General features: G+C 41.0%; 2 protein-coding genes across 8 annotated transcripts in view; one reads left to right on the top strand and one right to left on the bottom strand.

Annotated features, from left to right (window-relative positions):
* Positions 1–5236, top strand: part of ALK (ALK receptor tyrosine kinase) — a 224651-nt gene extending 219415 nt beyond the window's left edge. For both annotated transcript variants that reach the window (XM_033513265.1, XM_033513264.1), the window contains 2 exons: positions 235–2317; positions 4346–5236. In XM_033513265.1, coding sequence (XP_033369156.1) covers positions 235–939 — 705 coding nt within the window. In that variant the 3' untranslated portion in view covers positions 940–2317; positions 4346–5236. The remainder of the gene's footprint in view (positions 1–234; positions 2318–4345) is intronic.
* A 2403-nt stretch (positions 5237–7639) lies between these two features.
* Positions 7640–22162, bottom strand: part of CLIP4 (CAP-Gly domain containing linker protein family member 4) — a 31494-nt gene continuing 16971 nt past the window's right edge. For 5 of the 6 annotated variants that reach the window (XM_033513263.1, XM_015623079.1, XM_015623081.2 and 2 more), the window contains 9 exons: positions 21009–21144; positions 20175–20315; positions 17495–17578; positions 14645–14785; positions 14099–14227; positions 11788–11911; positions 10955–11019; positions 10220–10292; positions 7640–9575 (listed from right to left, as the gene is read on the bottom strand). In XM_033513263.1, the coding sequence (XP_033369154.1) occupies positions 9254–9575; positions 10220–10292; positions 10955–11019; positions 11788–11911; positions 14099–14227; positions 14645–14785; positions 17495–17578; positions 20175–20315; positions 21009–21144 (1215 nt within the window). In that variant the 3' untranslated portion in view covers positions 7640–9253. The remainder of the gene's footprint in view (positions 9576–10219; positions 10293–10954; positions 11020–11787; positions 11912–14098; positions 14228–14644; positions 14786–17494; positions 17579–20174; positions 20316–21008; positions 21145–22162) is intronic. The other variant, XM_015623082.2, reaches the window with a different exon arrangement.

Raw genomic sequence — 22162 nt, 5'->3', positions numbered from 1 at the left:
CTACGGTGAGTTTAAGGGTTACTTTCTTTTAAAGAGTCGGATTTTAAGGATATCCTGTTGCTTCTCACACCTAACTGTACTTTGTCTGCATCCCCTCCTCATGGAATGTGAGCTCTGGGTGGTGAGATCACAGCATGACAGCTGCTAGATGTGTCATTCAATGTCTGGTGGCTGCAGACTTTGAGCAATTCCCATTGCTCCCTTTGATCTTTGATTGTTTTCCTTTGATCCCAGGATCCCGATGTCATCAACACGGCCTTGCCGGTAGAATACGGCCCATCGGCTGAGGAGGAGGAGAAGGTGGCGATGCGCCCTGACGATCCAGAAGGAATTCCTCCCCTCTTGGTCTCAACACACCAAGACAGAAAGGATGATAAGCAAACCCTGCCATCTCCACCACCCCTGCCGTCAGCCATCACTGCTGGAAAATCTCTAGGGAAAGTGGGAGCCTTGGAACAGCCAGTGCCGGGGAAGGTGCAGTCAGCCACAGGGGGAGGACACATCAACATGGCCTATGCCCAGTCCAATCCCCCTTCCGAGCTTCACAAAAGCCGGGGCTCCAGAAACAAGCCCACCAACCTCTGGAATCCAACCTACGGTTCCTGGTTTGCAGAGAAGCAGGCCAGCAAAAACAGTTCTCTGCTGGAGAAGGAGAGGCCCGAGAGAGAGAACTTGGGACAGGAAGGAAACTGTACTGTGGGGCCCAACATTGTGACTGGCAGGCTGCCAGGCTCCTCCCTGCTCTTAGAGCCATCTTCCCTAACTGCAAGTGTTAAAGAAGTGCCTCTCTTTAGGCTCCGCCACTTCCCCTGTGGGAATGTCAACTATGGATACCAACAGCAGGGCTTACCCTTGGAAAACTCCACACCACCTTGCGCTAGCAGTTACGAGGACCCTGTCCTTAGAAACAAGAGCCACATAACCCAGCAGGGGCCCTGAGAGCCCTCCACCCTCTCTTGACTTTTCCCCCCCTGTGGCCCCTGAGCCTTGAAGAGATGTCCTGTTACCCAACACACCACGAGCAAGGCATCTGACAGCATCACCTCCTATTTTGTGTAAACTTGCTCCAAAAGTGCCACCCTTGACGCTGTAATTTCTACTAACCCAAGAGGCTTCAAACCACCGGAGCCCCAGTAGAGTCAAAGGAACAAGGGGGAGGGAGGATGCAGGGAACTGTTGTTAACTGCAAGGCCCAGCTGCTGTTGCATCAACTCATCCGCATGGTTGTCGTCATGCCCTTCCTGTGAGCTTTTCCCAGTTGTGCGTCCTCTGCTTCCGTGTCAAGCCGCCGCTCACTGCCATGAGTGTTTTTCATGTCTGGGCTTTTCCGTGCCAAACTTGTCGTTGCTGTGGAAGACTTGGAGGTCTCCTGCTGCTGGCAGAGCTTGTAGTGGGTTTGGGAAGAGTGTCCTCTATCCAAACCAAAAAATAAAAATACGACAGCACTGAATGGTGACGCGATGGCACGTTCTCAAGTCTTGTTCCAGCTACAGTCCAGTCTTCGAAAGTCCTTGAATGCACAGTGTTGTGGGGGTGCTGGCAGGGCAATGGAAAAACCCTGGTCACACTGCATCACTTGAAGGGGAGAGGAGAGGAGGCAGAGGATGGGGTGTAGATGCTATGAGGCATTCAGGGGGCGGGCACTGTTTGGCTGGGGTTTTCTTTGGTTTGTTTTTGTTTACCTATGCTTAAGCACCAGAACCGAGTAAAACCCTTTAAAATTCCTTCTGTCCTACAAAAGTAGGAATGCCCTTCATCAGGAACATGTGAGTGTCAAGCAGAATCAAGGTGAAGCTTTAAAGGACCATGATCATGAGAGAGACTTTCACCATGCCCTGAAAATGGACAGCCACCTGCATACACTGAAGGTTTGAAATAGCCTTTGACATACCCTGTACAAACAACACCATAAAGGCAGAAGACTACATCGTGCCACTGTCTGGAAGCCAGATACTGTCTGTATTGAAGGGTTTAGAGCCCTTTTTCCTTCGACAAAATACATGTATGATAGTGGTTTATGGACAAAAACTCCATTGACTCACTTTGTACACCCCGTGCATGAAAAATATTCCAGTTAAGTGTATTGTCAAAACATAGATGTAGGAAATAATTCATGTGTAAAGATGTGCATTAGTAACTTCAGCTTAGGGTTGGGAGGAGCTGTTTTAGCATGAACACTATCCAAAAAAGGGGTGCTTATTTCCATAGAAATGGGAGTACTGGAGCATCAGCAAAGGAGTGGGAAGGTGTTCTTCAGTCTGAGACTCTTCGTTTCAGTGACATGACCCAGAGTCTGGCCCTGGATCCAAACATTGAGGTAAGCTTCATGTCTTCATAAGGGAACAAACCAGAGTCCCTGTATATCCTAAACTTTGGGATGGGCAGACTGAAATTGGAGGATTTGGCTTGGGCCACCCCCCTTGTAAAAATCACATTGCTGGGGGTGCACTAGTGTGCTCTCTTAATCTGCCTTTCTCATGTCTCTGATACACAGAATTAAATCCTTTTTTTAGACCAAAGCCAAAAGCAGATGTGGTGACTGGTTAATGGGCTGTGCTCATGTGTTGGGAATCTTGGTTCTGGGGCTGCTCTGAATTTCATGTTCATCTGCTAGAGATCCATCCCACTGCTACTGCATGGGTTAGGGGAGATAACAAGGGTTATACTTACAGGCTTCTTTAGGCTCTGCTAAGAGGGTATTTGTCATCTCCAAGGTTATTAGGCTCAAATCTCTTGCTGTGAAATAGCCACTGGGGAGGGATTCTCTCTAGCTTAGGACTGTGTTAGTGTCACACCAGTCTCTCTCTCTAGCTCAGTAAACTCAGTGGGGTTGTTTCTCGAGTCTCAAGAAAGCTGATTAATTCAGGAGGCAAGCACTGTCTGAACAATTTATTACACTAGTACATTATTCACATATAATGTATGTGAATAATGTACTAGTAGCATTTTCATTTAAGTATTCCAGCTTTCTCATTTTCAGAAGGGCTGAACCTCCTCATTCTTTTCTTTGGCTTTTCTTTGCAAGCCAACAAAAAACACTGAGTTTTTGCTGCCTTACAAAGTTACTGAGGGCAGAAGCTGACCTGTTTACTGATGAGTGTTTTCAAAAGAATGCACAAGAACAAAATGTTGCTAAGCTAATGATCTTTGACTAGCTGAAATTTTTAATTCTTGGATCTGGGACAGCAGCTTCAATGCTGCACAAATGCAGATAAGCTGCCAGGTTATGATGTTAAAGGTGGCATTTCTAAAGAAACTTAAAAAGCACAAGCAACAAGAGAGGATTTCAAGTCTGTAGGTGTGAAAGGCAGGCTCTCCCAGCCATGATGAGAGTGTGGTTGCTGCTCTGGGCTTGTGCTGTGCAGTTATTTGATCTTAGAATTTCTACTGAAATACTCTTACAGAATGGGAGTTGTAAAAATTGAAGGAGCTAAACACTTTCCTTCTTCTTACCTAAGGAATATGTCAAGAGAGAATTCTGATTGGGGAAATAGTGAATTACTACTGAAATTCTCCAGTCTGCTGTGCACTGAGACAGCAGTATGCTCCAGTACAGTGCACTGAGATAAATACTGTTCAGCACTGGCAGCTGCTTTTAAGTGAGCTTCCCTCCAGTGTCTCCAGTGCAAAATGCTTTGTTGTGGGTTCTTTAATGGTTTTGATTTTCTTGGTTGGTTGGAGTTTTGGGGTTTGTTTTATTATTGGGTTGGGTTTTTTTAATCCGTCTCTCTTAACTCTTGGAATTCAGCAATCCAGTTTGGGCTTATTTTTAATGTTAAAACCATAGAATGTCTGACTCTTCCACAGCAAGCATTTAGTTTGGTATCCCTGTGTGCTGCCCAAGCACTGCACCCCAGATTGCAAAACCTGTTCTGTAAACATTGGTGCTAATCAAATCTTCTCTCATAGAAACAAGAACTGGAGCATTTGCCTGTCCTCTTAGAAAACAAATATTACCATTGAGTGCTTGGACCAAAGGGTGCTCTGTTTCTTGTGTTCAGGCTGCAGTTGCCATGAGCATGAACCAGAAATTTTAATTTCTGTGTCTAGGACAATTCACCTGTTCAGTACTCAGAGCTGCAGGGACCAGAAGGGATTTAAGTCACCATGAGCTCACCAGACCAAAACACTCTATAAATCCCAAATTCCTCTATCAAACCCCTCCATGCTAGGAGAAAAACAAATTCAAGTTATTTTATCCCTCTTACCCATTTTTGTCTATGACTTATTTTTTAAATTATAGTTTATTGACACACTGTCTATTTTTAAGGAACTTGTTTTAAGACCATTAATATTTTGTGTTGGTAATAATGAAGTTCTCACTTATGTCTTCCTCATTCTGCAGTGGAAAAGCAGGAAGCAGTATGATCTACAGGATGTAAAGCACAGCTGGGAAAAACCCTGTGCTACCCCTCTAATGCTCTGAAAGTGGCTTATTTCCATCTGGATGTTACCTGGTTTCCTATAGAAGATAAGTAGGTTTCTGATTCCGTGAGCTGCTGGAGGTAAACCAGGTTGGGATGCCTGTCTCTACCTTTCCAGTTGTCCCATCATCTTCCCTTTGTGCCCCTGAACCTTGTTTCTCCACCACGTGCCTGGGAATGAAGCGAGGGCAGGAGCGAGGGTGGTTCTGCTCCCCCGAGGCGCAGTGAGGGAGCAGGGTGGGAGAGGGGCTTGGCCACAGCCAGAGGAGGTGCAGGGACGCGGGTGGGGAGCCCCAGGGCTGTGATAATTTGGCCAAGTCAGTCTCAGACAGCGGTGTTGGACCGTGGGTGCTCCGGTTCCCCTGCACCGGCTCGGCGGGAGCAGCCCCAGCAAGGCACAGGAGGGCTGGAACAGGGAATGACAGGTGCCACTTTGCACATCTGCTCCTGGTACTGCACCTGGCTTCTGGGCCATGAGAACCTTGACAAGGGAACAGCATAAAACAGCCTTCCACAGCAGCACAGACATCGCCATTTGTCTGTCCCAGAGTTAAACCCATCACAGGGAAACGTCCCAAGTGTCCACATCTGGCTTCTTTTAGTACCGAGCTTCATTAGAGGAGTGTCTGTCTCATGTACAGCCGTTTATGCAACATTGTTTATAAAGGAAGGGCCTGTGCACTTCAGGGATACTATGAAGAAAAATACTAATATATGGTCATTGAGTATTTTGTATTGAATAGTGTATTTGTATTGTAAACAAGTGTAGTGAACCACAAGGCATGAAGACAAATAAAGTGACAGTAGCTGGATTTCTCCGTGTTGGGCTGTGCAATGATTGGATCAACGTCAGAGGGAGGTCTCTGGACATCCATTTTTATTTGGCAAAACTGCAGAGGTATTAAAGTGATGAACACCCTAAGGAGCATGTTTGGTGGTACCCCAAGCCACCTTTTGGGCTCGCAGCAGCTGTTCCAGACTTCACATTGCAGATGCTACACACCAAGTTTTTTTATGGGGGAAGGTGCCCTTCCCTCTGTCACAAGGAAGGCAGGCTTTTACCCACAGCAAACTGGCCAGTATGAAAAGAGAACGAAGGATATGGCTGAAGATAGCATTTGGGTGTTTTTCTAAATGTAAATATCTAAGCCTTTGAGTCTGGGCTGAGGGTAGGTCTACCTACAAGCTGTATTTTAATACATTTTCAATATTGAAAATGACAGTATTGAATCTTTTGACAGTTCTAGGATGAGGTAGCTCCTGCCCTGAAACACTCACTTTTTATCCTGTCCCATACCACTCCTATGTCCCAGGTAGCTGCATTCTCAAGAAATCCTCCTTGAAATTATAAACTTGAATCCTCCTTGAATTATAAACTTTCTCCTTCACGTGCTCATTCTACTGCAGGATAGTGCCGTGGTTTGGTTAACAAGACTTTTCCAGTAGGCACCTCTCCCCTCCCTCCTTTGTTTTCTTCCCTGCCTTAACTCAAGAAGGAGCTCTCCTATGCTCTTCCAGGAACAGGGCTGGTCAGCAGCCAGCCACCACAGCCTGGTTTGGATCTGGCACTGGCTGGAAATCTCTGCTCTAATTCCCCTTTCTTCCAGAGCTGTCTGTCTGCAGCCAGCCAGGGAAAAGGATGCAGGTGGGTACTCTGCTATGTGGCTTTCATGGACAGTTTCAGTTTCCACCTGGCCCTTGTCAAGGTTTCTGCAAACTCTGACAAAGCCATGACAGAAATGCTGGATTTGCCACCTCTCACAGGTAACAGAGTTAACTTGGCAGATCTTGCAGATCTGCAGAGCCAGCCTTGGATCCGTGTGCCTCAAATGTTGCTGACCAGCAGCTCTCTGAAAGCGCAGGCTCCCTGCCTGGAAAACCATTACTGTCACCATCTGCAACACAGCCACTGAATCCAGCTGAGCTGAACTCCCTAGAAATTAATTCCCCATCCTCAGACACCTCAAGAAAATTCTCATCCTCCTGTTACATGCACCTGTGGTCTCTCCAGCCAGTGTTCAAGAAAATTTGAAAGATTTAATTGCAGAGTACTGAGGAGGAACATTTTCTGTATGGGGACCTGAGACATACTGTGAGACAAGGACCGGCCTCTGAGCCTGCAGAGAGCACAGACTTGCTGAGGACCATCTGTTTATTTATTTATAAGCTACAGATAATGTTTTATTTATGTAGTTTATTGGGACTTTGAGGATCATTTGGCTTTTTTTCTAACCAGTCAGGGGCTGTGATAGTACAGTCCTCTGCACAGCACCCAATTTCAAACTTCACTGCCACTCATCTTCAGAATTTTTTTTATGACACGGTGTCCTCCTTCAAGAGTTGGAGTAAAGGATTATGGCAACTTACCTTGGGTTTAGGGAAGGACAAATCCCTTCCCAGCATCATCTTGAAGAGAGCCATCAGTAATCCTTTCTGGAATGGACTGATTTACTTCTTATTTTTAAGCATAAATTTACAGTGCTTGCTTTCTGGCAGAAGATGCTGAGAGCTACCAAAATAGCCCCAACCTGATAACAGTGAGACTTGCTCCTCTAACCCACAGTGCACAAACCAATTACAGTAGCCAGAGCTTCCAGGAGAGATGTGCTGCTGGCTGACGCTGAAATGGAAGGCAGAGCACAATACACCAGTGCCAGATGGTATCTGTGCCCTCTCCTGCACCCATCAGGCAGCTTCAGTGAGGCCCAGGCCAAGACCCTGCTTCCAGCTGCACTGTGTGGAGCTGGAGAGCCGTGGAAGGAGCAGCCTGACACCCCTGCAGGAAAAACAAGCTCACGCTGAATCATCTGTGCAAGACAGACCACACAGAAGTGATTTGGCTCTTAACGAGCTGCCCCAGCTCGCTGCCTCACCCACACTCTTCTTCCCATACCCCACCTCCAGGAGAGCTCCAGCTACCCCTCAGATAAAGCAGTTCCACCCATTCCATTTGGTTAGGCAGGAAAAAAGAGCATTCCTGATAATGAGTGTCTCCTCACAGAAACTCCACTGCCCACCCGGGAGCAGCAGGCTGTGACAGAATGTGCAAAGGCTTTGTTTGGAACCGGCAGTTCTGTGCTGAACAGCCAGGAGAGAGAAAAGCTTCTGCTTCACAGTTGGCAGCTGCTGTTCCATGCTGAACCCCTGCTCTTCATTTGTACACAAGAAGTAAGAGCTGCCCTTCTGTACATTCTGTAAGAACACACAGAAAATTCTTTTTGCTGTACTGTTTAACAGGGTTTCATTTTATTAATACCAGCAGGAAACAGATATTAGACAAACTAAAGTTCAGTACAGCACTGAATATCTGCATCTCTAAATGTAAAGCATTACTTTTTTACATTCAAAATTTACAGCTTTTATATTAAATTAAAAATTCCCATAAGTTAGAATACAATAGGCATTATTTTAAATACAGGTCAGGAAAAATAGCTACAGCAACATTTAAAAGAAGGTTACAGCAGCAGGATTCTGTCTAAAAATAGGATATTACTATTTAAAGTGTCACTTGTTCAAGTAGGCAAGAGCAAGCAAATCATTTAAGAGTAAAATGACTGTTCTGGAACACAAACCCATCCCGTTAAGATAATGTCTACATATGCTGAGCAATTAAAATACATTCTATGTTTAAAACATGGACAAAAGATGAGCTGTTCTAAAAGGCTGATACACAAATGATGTCACATAAGGCCCATTACAATGCTGTACCCAAAATTATCCTTAATTCATTGTAAGATCTCACAAAAAATTTATACTGGAAACTGTTCCAAAGCAAACAAAAAGAAACATGTATCACAAACTAATCAAACCATGGCAACAGCTTGCTTGAATACCCTGTACTGGTTCCATACCATTGGCAGAAATTACCTTGCTGTATTTATACAAACTTAATATTTATGATAAGGGTATTATGTATTCCACTCTGGGTTTATTTACATTTTACAGCAGTGATACTCATTGCCTGCAGCACCCCAAAACAAAAAAAGCAGTCTCTAAAAATGAGGGAAAGCTCTCCAGGAGAGTGCAAAGTGCGTTATTTTAAAGAGTGCATTTTGTATGTGGCTCCTTCTACAAATGCAGAGCAAAAAGTGCTTGTTACTGTACAGACTGACAAGCAGCATATTTGTGCTTTTTAAAGGCTTTTTATTTAATTGCTGCTCTTCACTAGGAGAAGGGCAAATCTTTGCATTTATCAGCCCTTTTGCATTATGGAGAGGAGAAGAGGAGGGGGGAAAGAAGAGAGATCCAAATGATAAAATGCAAAAATACTCCACAATTGTTTGAGAAAGGGGAGAGGGTTTGGCTTTTTTTTTTTTTCTTCCTTCTCATTGCTAGCTGCTGGTATTGGAATTGACAAAGTGCCCAGGAACCAGGTAATGTCACCCATCAACCACCTCCATGGGCAATGCACAAGCATTTCCAGTTCATTGCTACATGGAGAAAACCCCTCCATGAACCACACAGAAACTTTAGAGAGGTTTAGAGAAGAACAGACACTCTGTTCTCCAACTGGAACAGTTTTCAAACGATGCAGCATCTTAAACCCAAAATGCTTTAATAACCTTCCAGGCAAGGGTCATTAAGGTAAGATAAACTCAACAGTGGTTTTACTTCTTAACATGACTGAACTCTTTTTTTATCTCTCTATTTTTATATATATATATATTTTTATATAAAATATATATATATTATATACATACACATACATATATACTTATATACGTAAAACACAAATGCAGATTTAAAGATTCCAAAATAAGTTTGCTTTCTAGGCAGGGTTGTTTTGTGCTTTAAGAGACCCCTTCCCCACTCTGTGAGCACAGTGTGGCTCAGCAAATATCATCCACCAGCTTTGCCCCGTTGATCCCACGGTAGGTGACCCTGCTGGGGCGCACCAGGACGCCGTGGTTCAGCCTGCAGGTGAAGTAGCGCTTTTCCCCCACGGAGCCGTCGTTCTTTCCCTTGGCGCTGCGGAGCTCCAGCCCCAGCCAGACCCCTGGGGCAAAGTCTGTGGGGCCGATGTACCTGATGGTGCCCATTTCATTGGAGCTGGTCAGGAGAACCTGGGAGCCCTCGTGCAGCTTCACGGGGCCCTCGGAGGGAGCCGTAGTGCTGCTGCTCCAGCTGCGCCGCAACACTGAGCTCTTGGATCTAGGGACAAAAGAAAGGCAACAACAAAAGTCTTGGTTTTTTTTGTTATAAAACATCCAGGGCAAATCTGTAATTCAAGGAAGTGCATGGAGGAAAAAACACACTCTCAAATCCCTTTTTAGAAAAACTGGGTTCGATCTGGTGTCACTAACAAACCATGAAGTAACAGTAACAGGCTGCTACACTCAGCACTCTGAAGTATTGGAAAAGCAATTTCCTTCCCCAGTGCTAGGATCTACAGTATTTACAGCAGGTGATAGTATTGGTAAATTAAGCCATACAAAACATTTTATTTGGGGCTTAAAACAGTTTAACCAAAACAACTTTTAACATACAAGTGTCAGTCAGAATCACCAGAACAAACTGAAGTCCTTTACAAAAACCTCTGAACTTTACCCAGCTGTATGAAAATACAAGAATTTGGAGAATATGCAAGTGATGAATGATTGGAAAACAACTTCAATGCCAACCTGAATTCTAGGACTGTAGTCCTGGAAGCCCATGGAAAAACAGTGTGCTACTGGTCCACTTTGGAATGAAAAAAAATGAACATGCAAAGCTCTAGACATCCTATAAGCAAGAAGGGTTTTTTTGAGCAAGCTAACAGCCAGCTCACCCAAACACTTGAAACTCTTAACACTCACCTAACAAAGGCATTTCTTCTGTTTATCTCCTTTTGTGAAGATGCAGAAGTAGTGCTTAGACTGCGTCTAAAACCTGAGTGGAAAGATTCAGAAGCTGTGTAGGACTTCTTAAGAAAAAAAAACACCTTTATGAACACATACTCCTTGTGTTTTCTTTTATACTGCTTCCACTACATTTACTGCACATTCTCCCCTCTAATTTGGAAATTAAACAATGAAACTTCTCATGAACATATATGCCTATAATATGTTTGGCTTTTCAGAGGGAAGAGAAATCAAATTAAACAAACCAAACAAGCGTAATTTGAAGGTCATTTCACAAAAAGCTTAAGTAGAGGAAAAGAAAACCAACTACTTCAAATACGTCACACAGGTTCTAGTAATTTCACAGGGACGTCCCCCTACTGATCCCTTCATCAATCTCAATTTGTATTAAGGAGCAGGTTCCATTTCCCTTTCTCTCTGATTAGACTGCAATATTAGCTGCAAGGGATGGCTGCCAACAATCATATTTGACACAATTCTTTCTGCCAGTAGAGTGTTAAGAACAATACAGTACTCCACAGTTTCTTCTGCAGGCTACGTTTTTAGGAAAGGAACAGCCAGACTATTGGTTGGAATTTGGGGTCCCTGAAAATCTCTTGTGCTTTTGGAGAAGCTGGCTTTGTGCAGATGGTTCTGGCTGCAGAACGGGGCCTGCAGGGGCTGCCTCGCCCAAATTCCTCACACTCCTACCTGGAAAAGTGTGAGTTACTTTACTCCATGAAGTCTCTGTGAGAGAATCCAGAGAACCTGTCAGTCTGAAAAGCAAGAACACAATAAAGAGGTCATTTCAACTCAGCTATGAGCAAACCTACTGGCTTCTTGTCAAATATTGATGAGGTTTTGATTCTCTCCTTCTCTATCTGCCTCCCAAGAGACACCAGCATTCCTGCTGCACTCAGGCTGCTGTGCAAGAAGTGCCTGGAGCAAGTCAGTGTATCTGAGTTAGCAGGTATGATTCTGAAGAAAGTTCCTAACAGTTTGCCTGAGCTGGCTTATTCAGAGAAATAAAAGCAAGATCATGTCTGGCAGAGTAACTACAAACAAAGATAGGAGGAAAGAGCACAGAACTCCTTGGATGCTCTTCCTGGAACCTAAGGAAGAGACTATAAGCAAGTGGTGACTACAAAGCATGCTTTGGATCCTCTGTGGTTAGCTGGGACAAAAAGAGAATTTCCACTCATGTCCAAGGGCAATTTATTTTTATGACTGAATTTAGCACAACACATCAGGACGGGGTTATGAAAGTAAGATTTAATGAACACAGACTATCAAAGGCCCTAGAATAAAAATACTCCAGGGAGGTGCAAGAGAAACAGGAGGAGATGCATTTCCAGTTTTACACCCTCTTTTCAAATAGCTGATTTAATACCACCAGGTTTTTAATGGAGGTTACAAACTTCCATTTGAAGTTTGAAGAAGAAAATATTTGCATCTTCTGTATCTGTTCAAAATTTTGTTTCACACTAGAAATGTATTAAGAAATCATCTGGCAACCCAAACATGGCAAGAGCTTCAGTGCTCACCTCTGTACACGAGATGGGGGTGCAAATATGCCATATCTGGGAAGGCAACTGAAGTACTGCACTCCTCCCACAGAGCCATCATTCTTCCCATGGGGCTTGTCCAATTCAATTCCACACCAGAACCCTACATTGCAAAACAGTAAAATCAGGGCATTTTGAACAAAACATTACAGGCTTTTCTTCATCTAGACCACTGGCACAGGTGGCATTCACCCACATCAAGGAAAACAGTTTCTAGTCAGAAAATATGCTAATAGTAAATATGAATATTATAAAATAACTATCTATGAAATTATGCAGAAATTACACCCTAATAATTCTAATTATCTCAGCATTTTTATATGCTTTCAATAAAATTATTTTAATTAATACAAAAAAGAAAAAGCATTTGAGAAATATATTTGTGTGTTTATATATATACTAAAGTCAAATAAAACTGAGTATTACTGGCTATTGGACAAGGAGATAGCAAAGAACAGCGCTGCTGTTTCACATTTCCCTCTTCAGTCCTCTGACCACATGGTTTATGCCTCATCTGAGATCATCAACAGTAAAATTAAAATTTTGATATTAATTCATTCTTTCTCTCCATCTAGCAAGTTATAATTAATACAAATTGCAAGGCTGGTCGTGTGGTATCAAGAGAAGGGTGCAAGAATTGGAACTGGCCATCAATTAATCTTGTACAGAACACTGAATAGGCAGCAAGATATTAATGAGCTTGATCATTCATAACCTGTGATAAATGAGAGCTAATTACATAAAGGTGCTAAATTTCATACTCCATTAGTAGTCCTTATGCTATCCATCCCCAGAAGATTCAGAATTTAATTCAAGTCACTTGGTACTAAGGCACTGGATAAAACTGTAATTCTAATTATCAGCTCAAGAAACTCAAGAATGACAGCTTATGAATTAGAAGGGCTCCGTATATCAGAAGTTCTCCCCTTCCCATTCTTAGAATTAAATAAAGATCTGCATTGCAGCAAAAGGAACAAACCTTGGATAACTTCCAGAGCTTTGATACACATTAGAACTGAAACACTTAAATTTGCATCTGTTACATTTTCTATAAACTACTGGGTTAGCAAGTGGTGATGATTTGTCATCTTTCCATCTTCACTTCTTACAATAGCATGTTTTCCTCTAAAAAATTATGTTCCTGATTTAAAGCAGAGAGGGAGAAGACTTAACACTGTCAAACAGCTTTCTGAATTCACAGTTGTCAGTGTATGTGGGAAACAGTCCTTTTCTCACTGATCATCTTTTCAGCAACAACACAAAGAATGATGACATTCAAGGTAACTGCAGTACCTGAGCAAGGTACATTTTTTAATGGGGAACAGGGCAGGGATGAAACAAGTACAGAGCTTGTACCACGGCCTTGCAGGCCGACGGGGTTTTTTAAATGCTGATGCCACCCAGTGTCACCAGAGAGTATTGCCAATCACCTACCAATAACACAGCCCTCACCCAGACCCGCTCACACCAACACCTGCCAACTGCTTCTGCAGTAAGGTTACAGATAGGGCCAGAGAGCAGATAAATTTGGTTACAATATAGGATTCAGAAATTAATTTCCACAATGTAGAACAACTGGCTGCCTTTGACAGCACTTGCTTTCACTGCAAAGAGCTTTCTAGGAGGAACTGAAGGGGACAAGGATGAGAAACAGTGGTAGGGGTTGGGGCTTTCTGAGGTATTTGTAACTTTATTGATCTTGTGATCTAAAGGTTTGTTAGTTAAAATTTTAATGTTCACAATTACCCTCTTAAAGATGCCAATAAGTCAAGAAATTAGACTGGTACGTGACATAAGAGTGCCACTATTTCAAGAGATAAGCTGTGTCAAAAAGCCTTAATACAGAAAGTAAAGAGTAAATACATGTGATCTCAAACTACATACCCCTCTGAAGACTAAACTGAGGATTTTCAGAAAACTTTAAGAAGTTGGACTCTATGATCCTTGTGGGTCCCTTCTAACTCAGAATATTCTGTGATTCTGTAATACTTACACCAAAGCAACTCTCCTACTTAAATCATGATAGTGGACAAGTAAAAGTCACATTTTAAACCATTATTTTTTTTCTTATAGTTGTATTAAAGTAAAAAATATTCAGAGAAACATAAGAGGGAGGGGGGGGAGAGAGAGGGAGAGAGAGAGAGAGAGAAAGAAAGAAATTGGAAAACAAACCAATTCAAATTTAAAATTCTTTTGGAAGGAGTGAGGGAAAAGATGAATTTCCATTCATGTGCTCACATGTAAGCTACTTCACACTGATTTGACAACAGACACAGAGTACTGCACATACCTGGTGCAAATTTTGTTGTCCCACAAAATCTAACAGTGCCTGTTCTCTGTCCCACCACCAGTACTCTGTCTCCAACCTGGATTTCTCCCTCAAGAGCATTTTTCCTCATGGTTGGGGAACTATACAGCCCTGGTCAAAAGAAGAACAAGATCTGAAATTAGTGAGATTAAATCTTTAAGAAAGTTTTCAAAAGCAAGCCAACTGATTAGTGAACAGAGTATTTATCTCTAACACAGCCTACCTTCAACACATGGCAACACAAATTTTGCTTAGACAAAAATGTGCTTTGTGCCAACATAAAACCTGGAGTACAGCCTTTTCTCTGCTCTGAAAAGGTACAGTGACCAACTATAAAAACACTTTACATCTTGAAGATGTTACAAAAATCCCAAAGTTGCCATACTTAGGTTTATGGTTAAACTACTTCACCAGTGTCCTTCTCGAACTATCTCAGATTCTGAAACACCACAAGTAGTTCTACAGCAGAATTTAATGCAGCAGTGAACTCCCCCCAGTAAAAATACACCCCAGTACAACAGACCATACCAGCACTAATCTTAGATGAGGCAGAAGACACTCTAGTCAGGGCCTTTTTACTGCTGCTCGTTGAGTTCCTCTTCTTGGAGTAATTCCGTTTGCCTTCCAAGGAGGTAGTAGAAGAGGAAGAGCTGCTGTACCCAGGAAAACCTGAAGACATAAATGAAAGTTGCCCTTCAGGGATTATATTTTGCAAAATGACAAGATTAAGCAGAAAGGAAAGCTTTTGTAATGTGGAAGTTACCTGCTCTCCATGGAGGGCAAAATACTAAGTAAAAAACCAAAGTTAGAACTTGTTATGCAGCATCTGCACAAACACCTGTCAGGAATGACACAGGTTCACATGAGCCTGCCTTGGGAATATGGTGATAGCTGTGTGCTAGAAGACATCTCCAAAAGCCCATCTTTATTATTCTATCAAAGTTCAGCTAAACAGTCCCAAGCATATTTATTAAAATACATAAGCTTTAGTAATAAGAGATCATACCACCAGCCTTTCAGCATCCAACCTACTAAAGATTTGATGAAAAGTGTAAGGAAGGTGGTATCATGTGAGTGAATAATTGCCTGGATTAAAGCCTACTATATTCTATTACATACTGTATTAATATTAAAATCCGTACTATAAAACAAGAATGGGAAATAAATCACTTTTATCTCCCTATATTTGCAAACCCTAAAGTCTAAACTGACCAATCAGACTTATGTTTATCTTTCATGCTTCTTTTTCAAGGCTCTTCCTCTTCTTCCCTTTCTTAACCCCTTCTGCCCAAAATGGGGCAGGGTACAGCAAGACACATCTACACCTCAGCTTATCAATGTGAAAAATTAAGATAATATTGCTTATCAAACTTTCCAGACTTTTGAGAAGCTTAAACCATTAGTTTTCACAAACAGCTTGGTATCAAACACAGGGTTAGTTTGTTCAATGTAATGTAATTATCCAATTTTGCAAAACAGTAAAGAACTGAGGAAAGGCAAAGGCAGTGGTTCCAAATAAAAACTAAGGACAGAAATCTGAAGAGATACGCACTGCAGCTACACTACAATGAAGAAAATGCAAATTACTGACTAAATAGTGACTAAACAGGCTAACTTCAGCTCCATGTCCAATGTATAAACACACATGTGCATTTGCAAACATATGGTACAAATCCTTATTTAGAAGCCAGTCCAGGGATGGATTCACTGGAGGACAGATCACCATTTTTACAGGGATGCAACAAAAACTGCTCCAACTAAACCTGTCATCAAGATACTTCATTTTGTGGAAAATCACAGGGTAGGAGAAGGAAAAGCAGAAAGGACTTCAGCAGGCCATATAATTGATTCCTTTTCCTTCAGGCAAAACAATTATTTGTTATAACACTCCTGACAGCTGAGTATTTAGCCTGTTCTTAAAAACCTCCGACCAGAGAGATCTCAAGACTTCCTCAGCAATGTATTTCACCACATAATTATCTCTAGGGTTTTTCCCCCCAAACATATCACCAAGGATTTTTACTCTCACTACACATGCAGAGTGGGTTATACTATCCCTTGTATTCCAAAGCTTCCAGTTTCATGCCTTTCATCTTCTGTCTTTTTAATCACACAATCACAAATTTCAGGTCTCTATTCCTAAGTCATGTTTTAAAAATCCAGTTGTTTTCTTTTCTGAATTCCCTCTGAATTCACAACTGTTCACTCACAGAAGGTATAAAAAGATGCTTTCCTTCACAGACCTGCTGGAGCAAATCCAAAGGAAGCCATGAAGACGTTTAGAGAGATGGAGCACCTCTTCTATATGGAAAGGCTGAGAGATTTGGGGTTGGTCAGCCCCAAAGAAGCCCCACTGGGGCCTTTCAGTGCCTATGGGGGGCCTCCAAGAAAGATGGATAGACTTTTCATGAGTGGAAACAGTGACAGGAAAAGGGGTAGAGGCTTCAAACTGACATAAAAGAGGCCTAGATCAGATATTAGGAAGAAATTCTTTACTGTCAGGGTGGGAGACACTGGAACAGGTTACTCAGAGAAGCTGTGTATGCTCTTCGATGATCTTTAACATCCCTTCCAAGTCAAACTATTCTGTGATTCTGTGACTTAAAGAGGGCATATTCAAATTCACACTTGAAATTATTCCAAAGAAACACTGCTTTTACCAACACTTAAAGGATGATTTTATAGCCAAAACCTCAAAGGAGACACAACTTTTAGAGTTTGTTCCAGACAGCTGAAAGTGAAGTTCCTCTGTGTTTCAAGTTCAGCAAAATACTGCTGTGGCAGAAGTTGTTATCCAATTGTGAAATGAGGTAATTGCAGAGAATGATTCACAAGCAAAAGACACCCTTTAAAAGCTATTTTCATTTTTTATATATGAAGCCTGTTATTGTGAGTCTACCATGATACAATACCAAGACTGTTAAGCACTTTTGGATGGTAACACTTTATTACAGAAGCACGAACATACAGACAGAGGAGAGAAAAAAAATGCCAACAGAATATTACAATCTAGGCAGCAACAATACCAGGCAAAAAGTCTCCCTCCGAAACCTCAGCTGGTAATTCTGCAGTTCCTCTGCAAATCATTTACTAGGAGGCAGTTTTAAGGGCTTTTCTATGTTCTTGCCCAAGTATTCAGACAGAAGTGGCTACCAAACCAACACAGAACACCAGGCAAACATCCACACAAGTTACTTTGCTCCTGGAAAATTAAATACCTACAGCCTGCTTGGGACTTGAATTAAACAAGCATGACAACTATTTCTATAGTGTGGATACAGGGCTTTTACAGAGGTAGGGCAGCAATAATACTGCCTCTACCATACACAGAATTTTTCTTAAGATGTTAAATAAAAAAATTCTAAATTATTTCATTACCATCTTTTGCAGGTACAGTTTTTCCCCTGTTAGCAGTCAGAAAGTTGTTTTCAGAAGCACTGTCTCTTTTTGCCATATTTAGGCCTATAAAAAAAATATATACAATTAAACATACACATCCTAACAAGTAACAATAATTTTACAGGCAAGTCATGGACAAAAATAATTTGACATATTTGTGGATTGCTGGATGCAAGGAAAAATGGATAAAACTGTACAGTTCCTTAGACACTCGATAAACAGACAAAACGAGAACTGCAGACTTGTTTTGATGGATCAGCACAGATATTAAACCCCTTAACATATTAAACCAGTCCAAACTGTCTTGCCAAACAAACAAATGGTCTATAAAATACTATTTTTATATTGAAGGAGTTTTATTTAAATCTTTCAAACATTCATATCTATAACATCCACTTTAACAGGTCCACTATTCACCAGTATTAATTTCACAACTTCTGCTTTAAAGATTACACATCAATGTTTTGAAAGAGATTTGAGATCAAATCTTCATTCATACTACAAATAATGAAGTAAGCATGCCAATATGATTTTTAAGAGCCTGTCAGAGCAGCAAGGTTGAGATGTGTGTAGGAACTTGTACTCTCATCCAAGTTACAATTTGCAAAGAGTCATTTTGCATTTCTGACAGTTTCCTACCCTAACTCAATGAAGAACAAGCTCATCTATGATATAATCTCTCCTTGTCATGAAAGAAAAATCACATCTTTTTTATTTAACTACATCTCTCAGTGTAATTCAGCCACAGGGACTGAACTAGTTTGCAAGTGTAGTGTATTTCCCAAAATTTTATGGCTTAGCCATTAAGGCATCAGATCAAAAAACTAGCAGTTTGTGACTGATAACACATTGCTTAATTTTATCTCAGTAATCCTTTTCCTACAAACTTGAAAAAGATCTTTTCTCATCAATCTGACAGACTACTCAAATCCAGCAGAACCAAATAGAATTTCAAAATCCCTATACAATATTGTATTTTACTTTTCAGCTTATAACCTTATCTATAAAAAGCATATTAATTTTTCTTGAATCATTACAAACCAATGCACTGCAGGGAAGAAGTTTAAAGGAAAGAAACATGACCTGGTGATGCACATAAACACGGCAAACCAAAGTTCTGCCTCTGCAGCTTTGTCCTTCCCCAACTCCAGCCAGCCAATCAGCCAGGCTGATTAATTCCATTAATTCCAATGGAATTCTGTGCAAGGACTCCCTGCACACAGCAGCTTCCAGTGGATGGATGCTCTCCTGAGTAGATGATGCTTAACTCACTCTGATTTCTACTTCAAAGCAAGGTATCAAAAGTTTAGATTTTACAAAGACACAACGGCACCTTTGGGACAGAAAAGGTGGATTATAACTAAACTATCACAGACAGCTTCATTCCAGACAAAGGAAAAGTCCCTCCTATTATAGTTTAATGGGTTACAAACAGTTCACAGCAAAGTGAATCAAACACTTGAAAATATTGAACAGAAGTCAACTTGGATCAGCTCCTGAGCAGTATACCTAACAAACTGCTTATCCCAAGAAGCTTTTTATGCAAGATGCCCATTTATAAATAGCTTGAATCTTGTACTAATTGTAAATACAGACACTTAAAACTTACTCCCTCCTCAATCTATGCAGAGAAAAGTTATATAAGTCATCCATAAAGCTGTCAATATTCATCTTTTCCTGGCAGCAGCTTGCTGCATGGTTTCTACACCCTACATATTAAGGGTAAAGTGTGCAGTGGTTTAGGGTGCTCAGGGAAATTCAATGAGAATGTGGGTTCTCTTCCATCTCTTAAGCTGTGCTGCCTTAGTGTGAGTCACCTAAACAGGGCTCAAAAGGCAGAAGAAATGCCAATACAATATTTAATGACATTACTACATAGGCAGCCAAACACAGGGGGCCCTCTTATGCATGGTCAGCACTGCACACAGCAGGGAAGAGCCTGTTCTCCAATCAACTTGGAACCTGAACAGTTAGAAAACATGGATCATTCCCTCCACAGGGAGGGAATTTACACAGAAGGATTAAGTAATTTGACCAAATTACTAAGAAACTAAACCAGAGCCAGAGACTGAGCCCTTAACTCCAGTCTGTAGACTGAGGCCTTATAATAAGGACAAACTTTCTCCTCTAATTTGGCATTGGTTTTACTCAGATAATTTAATTAGCAGATAAAACACAATGAGTTAAATAGTTCCTTTATCATGTTGCCAGAAAATAAATCTCTTCAATTTCTAGGCATACAGGTGTATAGATTATTTACTAGATTTTCATTCCTTGCAAATTCTCCAGGAACATCTTAGTAAATGGAACCTCATTGAGTTAAGACACTTAACTGTATTACAGCCAATTAGAAATTACTTTAATGGCTCAAGAATAAATGTGGTGGTGAGAGGTTTTCTTTATAGAGTATGTAAAGAGTAGAAATTGTCACAGTACATCAAATCACCATAATCACTCCACAGCTACACACAACATCCTTCCAGTACCACTTCCAGTGGCCAATGAAGTTCCAACCACGACAATGTGGAGTTAATAAATACCTTATCACCTCATCCCAGGTTATGAATTAGTTCCAAACAAATATTTTAGTACCAAGATTTACTAATCCCTGAAGATTAGTGTCTTTTCAGCCTGTGTCAACATGCAAGGAAACACTCACCAGAATTCACTTTGGAAGTTATGTGTGTCACATCTACTTTCTTGGATTTGACCAAAGGTGAAGACCGCACGGAAGAGCTTCGTACGGAGCTTTTTTTGTGATCAGAAGCCTTGGTTATTTTGGAAAGAGGTGCAAAGATACCTGGAGAGAAAATCACATGTGCCAACAAAGAACCATGGATAATGGTAAAGTAGTAAAACTTTGCAGCTACTGTCTCTCACATCAATTAATTCAGGGTTGTTTTTTTTTAGCCATCATAACTTCCTATGCTGAGAAATCACTTGCAGGGTAGGAAGGACAAGCTCAAGTGGACAGTGAAAACAAAATCCTTTTCAAGCAACTTGGAAACACTCAATTAGAATTATCAATTAGAATCCCCTTTTTGTCCTAACAGTAACGCTCAGTCTCCCCCACTACAAAAACACAACACCTTTGTATGTCCTGTGTGGCCATGGCACCTCAATTAAAATATCTCAAGCTCTAAGTTAGAAAACAACTACAAGCACAAGTATTTTACCAAGGAAGACAAAGCAGGTAAAGAAACATGGCTATTATTGTTACAGTACAAACAAGTAGTTTCAACAGTATAGGTGAAAAACCAGGAAATCTCAGCTTCAAGGAAATTTTGACTGGTTGGCTGTTTCAGTCATTTTGCAAATAGCTGCAGTCAAAACTTGAGGACCAGCTAAGCAGACAGTAAATCAAACAAAGCACTACAAATAAAAGCAACAGAATCTGCTACTTGTTTTTATCCTCCCAAATGGTTCATATTTACCAGTACTCTTCAAAATTTGGGGGTTTAAAAATTGAAGGAAAAAGAAATAAAGACTATACCACGTTTTGGTGCACACTTGAAGTACTGGACTTTTCCAACACTTCCATTGTTCTTTCCTTCTGGTTCATCCAGTTCTACACCAGCCCACTGGCCACTGGCAAATTCCGTTGTGCCACAAAATCTTAAGGTACCAACCTAAGAGAAAAAGCATCAACACAGAATGGGTTTGTTAAACAAATTTTGTTCATGAGAAAATAGTATCAGTTATGAAAGAGACAGCAAGTCATTTCCAAGCTTTTCATCACAAAAATGCAAACATCATTTCCCTCACTCATTCACATTCCTACCTTTCACTACATCACTCAATACATTTTCCAAAAGATCTTAGTCCTTCTGTGTGTATTTTGCATTAAACAGCAGCCATGGTTATGACAGATGTCACAACAGACATGAATTAGACAGTAAGAACCACTGTAAACACAGCTCCAGGTCATGGTACAGGAGCACACACCCAATGAAAGGTTTTACTTTCACTGTTTATACAAGAATTCCAGAACCAGGGCTAGGTATCTTCCTGGAGGTTCCATAGAAATATTTGATTAAATAAATCTGTGTGCACATAAACACATACATACAAGTATGTGTGTATATATGTAACTGGCAAAGGTTCCAGGGCAAACTTCAGAGCATAATTAATTTTTTCTTTAGAAAAGATTCATAGCTCTTCTATTCCCTCCTTATGATTAAACAAAATTTTAAAAGCCAGCAAATGTTTTAAACATTTGCTGTTGCTTCAATATATACTATAAACTCTTAACAGATAAGCATATGAAGACTACCAAGACAGACCAGTCTTGCTGGTGGACGTCATTCTCTGCAAATATACATTATAAACACACACACTTCAACCAAACAGGGGAGGAATAACTACAAGAGATGCATTTAACATTGATTTAAATTCCTTTTCATATTTGATTTTTAAATTAGTTTTAGTAATAAAAAACTTTGATCTTTCAGTTGCTCCATTTTCCTCATCTTATGTGACCTTAATATTAGTTCATTTTACACTATGACTCCACTGTTTAATCCAACCCTCAGAGAGTAAACAGATAGAAACGATTTTTTTTTTACTATAAAACCTTCCAGCTACTCTTTCCTAATGTCTGCAAAGAAATAAACATGACCCAGAGCCTCTTCTCTCGTGCTGAAGATC

The sequence above is a fragment of the Parus major genome, chromosome 3, assembly GCF_001522545.3.
Source record: "Parus major isolate Abel chromosome 3, Parus_major1.1, whole genome shotgun sequence".
Lineage (NCBI taxonomy): Eukaryota > Metazoa > Chordata > Aves > Passeriformes > Paridae > Parus > Parus major.
This window is presented reverse-complemented; position numbering and strand designations above follow the sequence as displayed.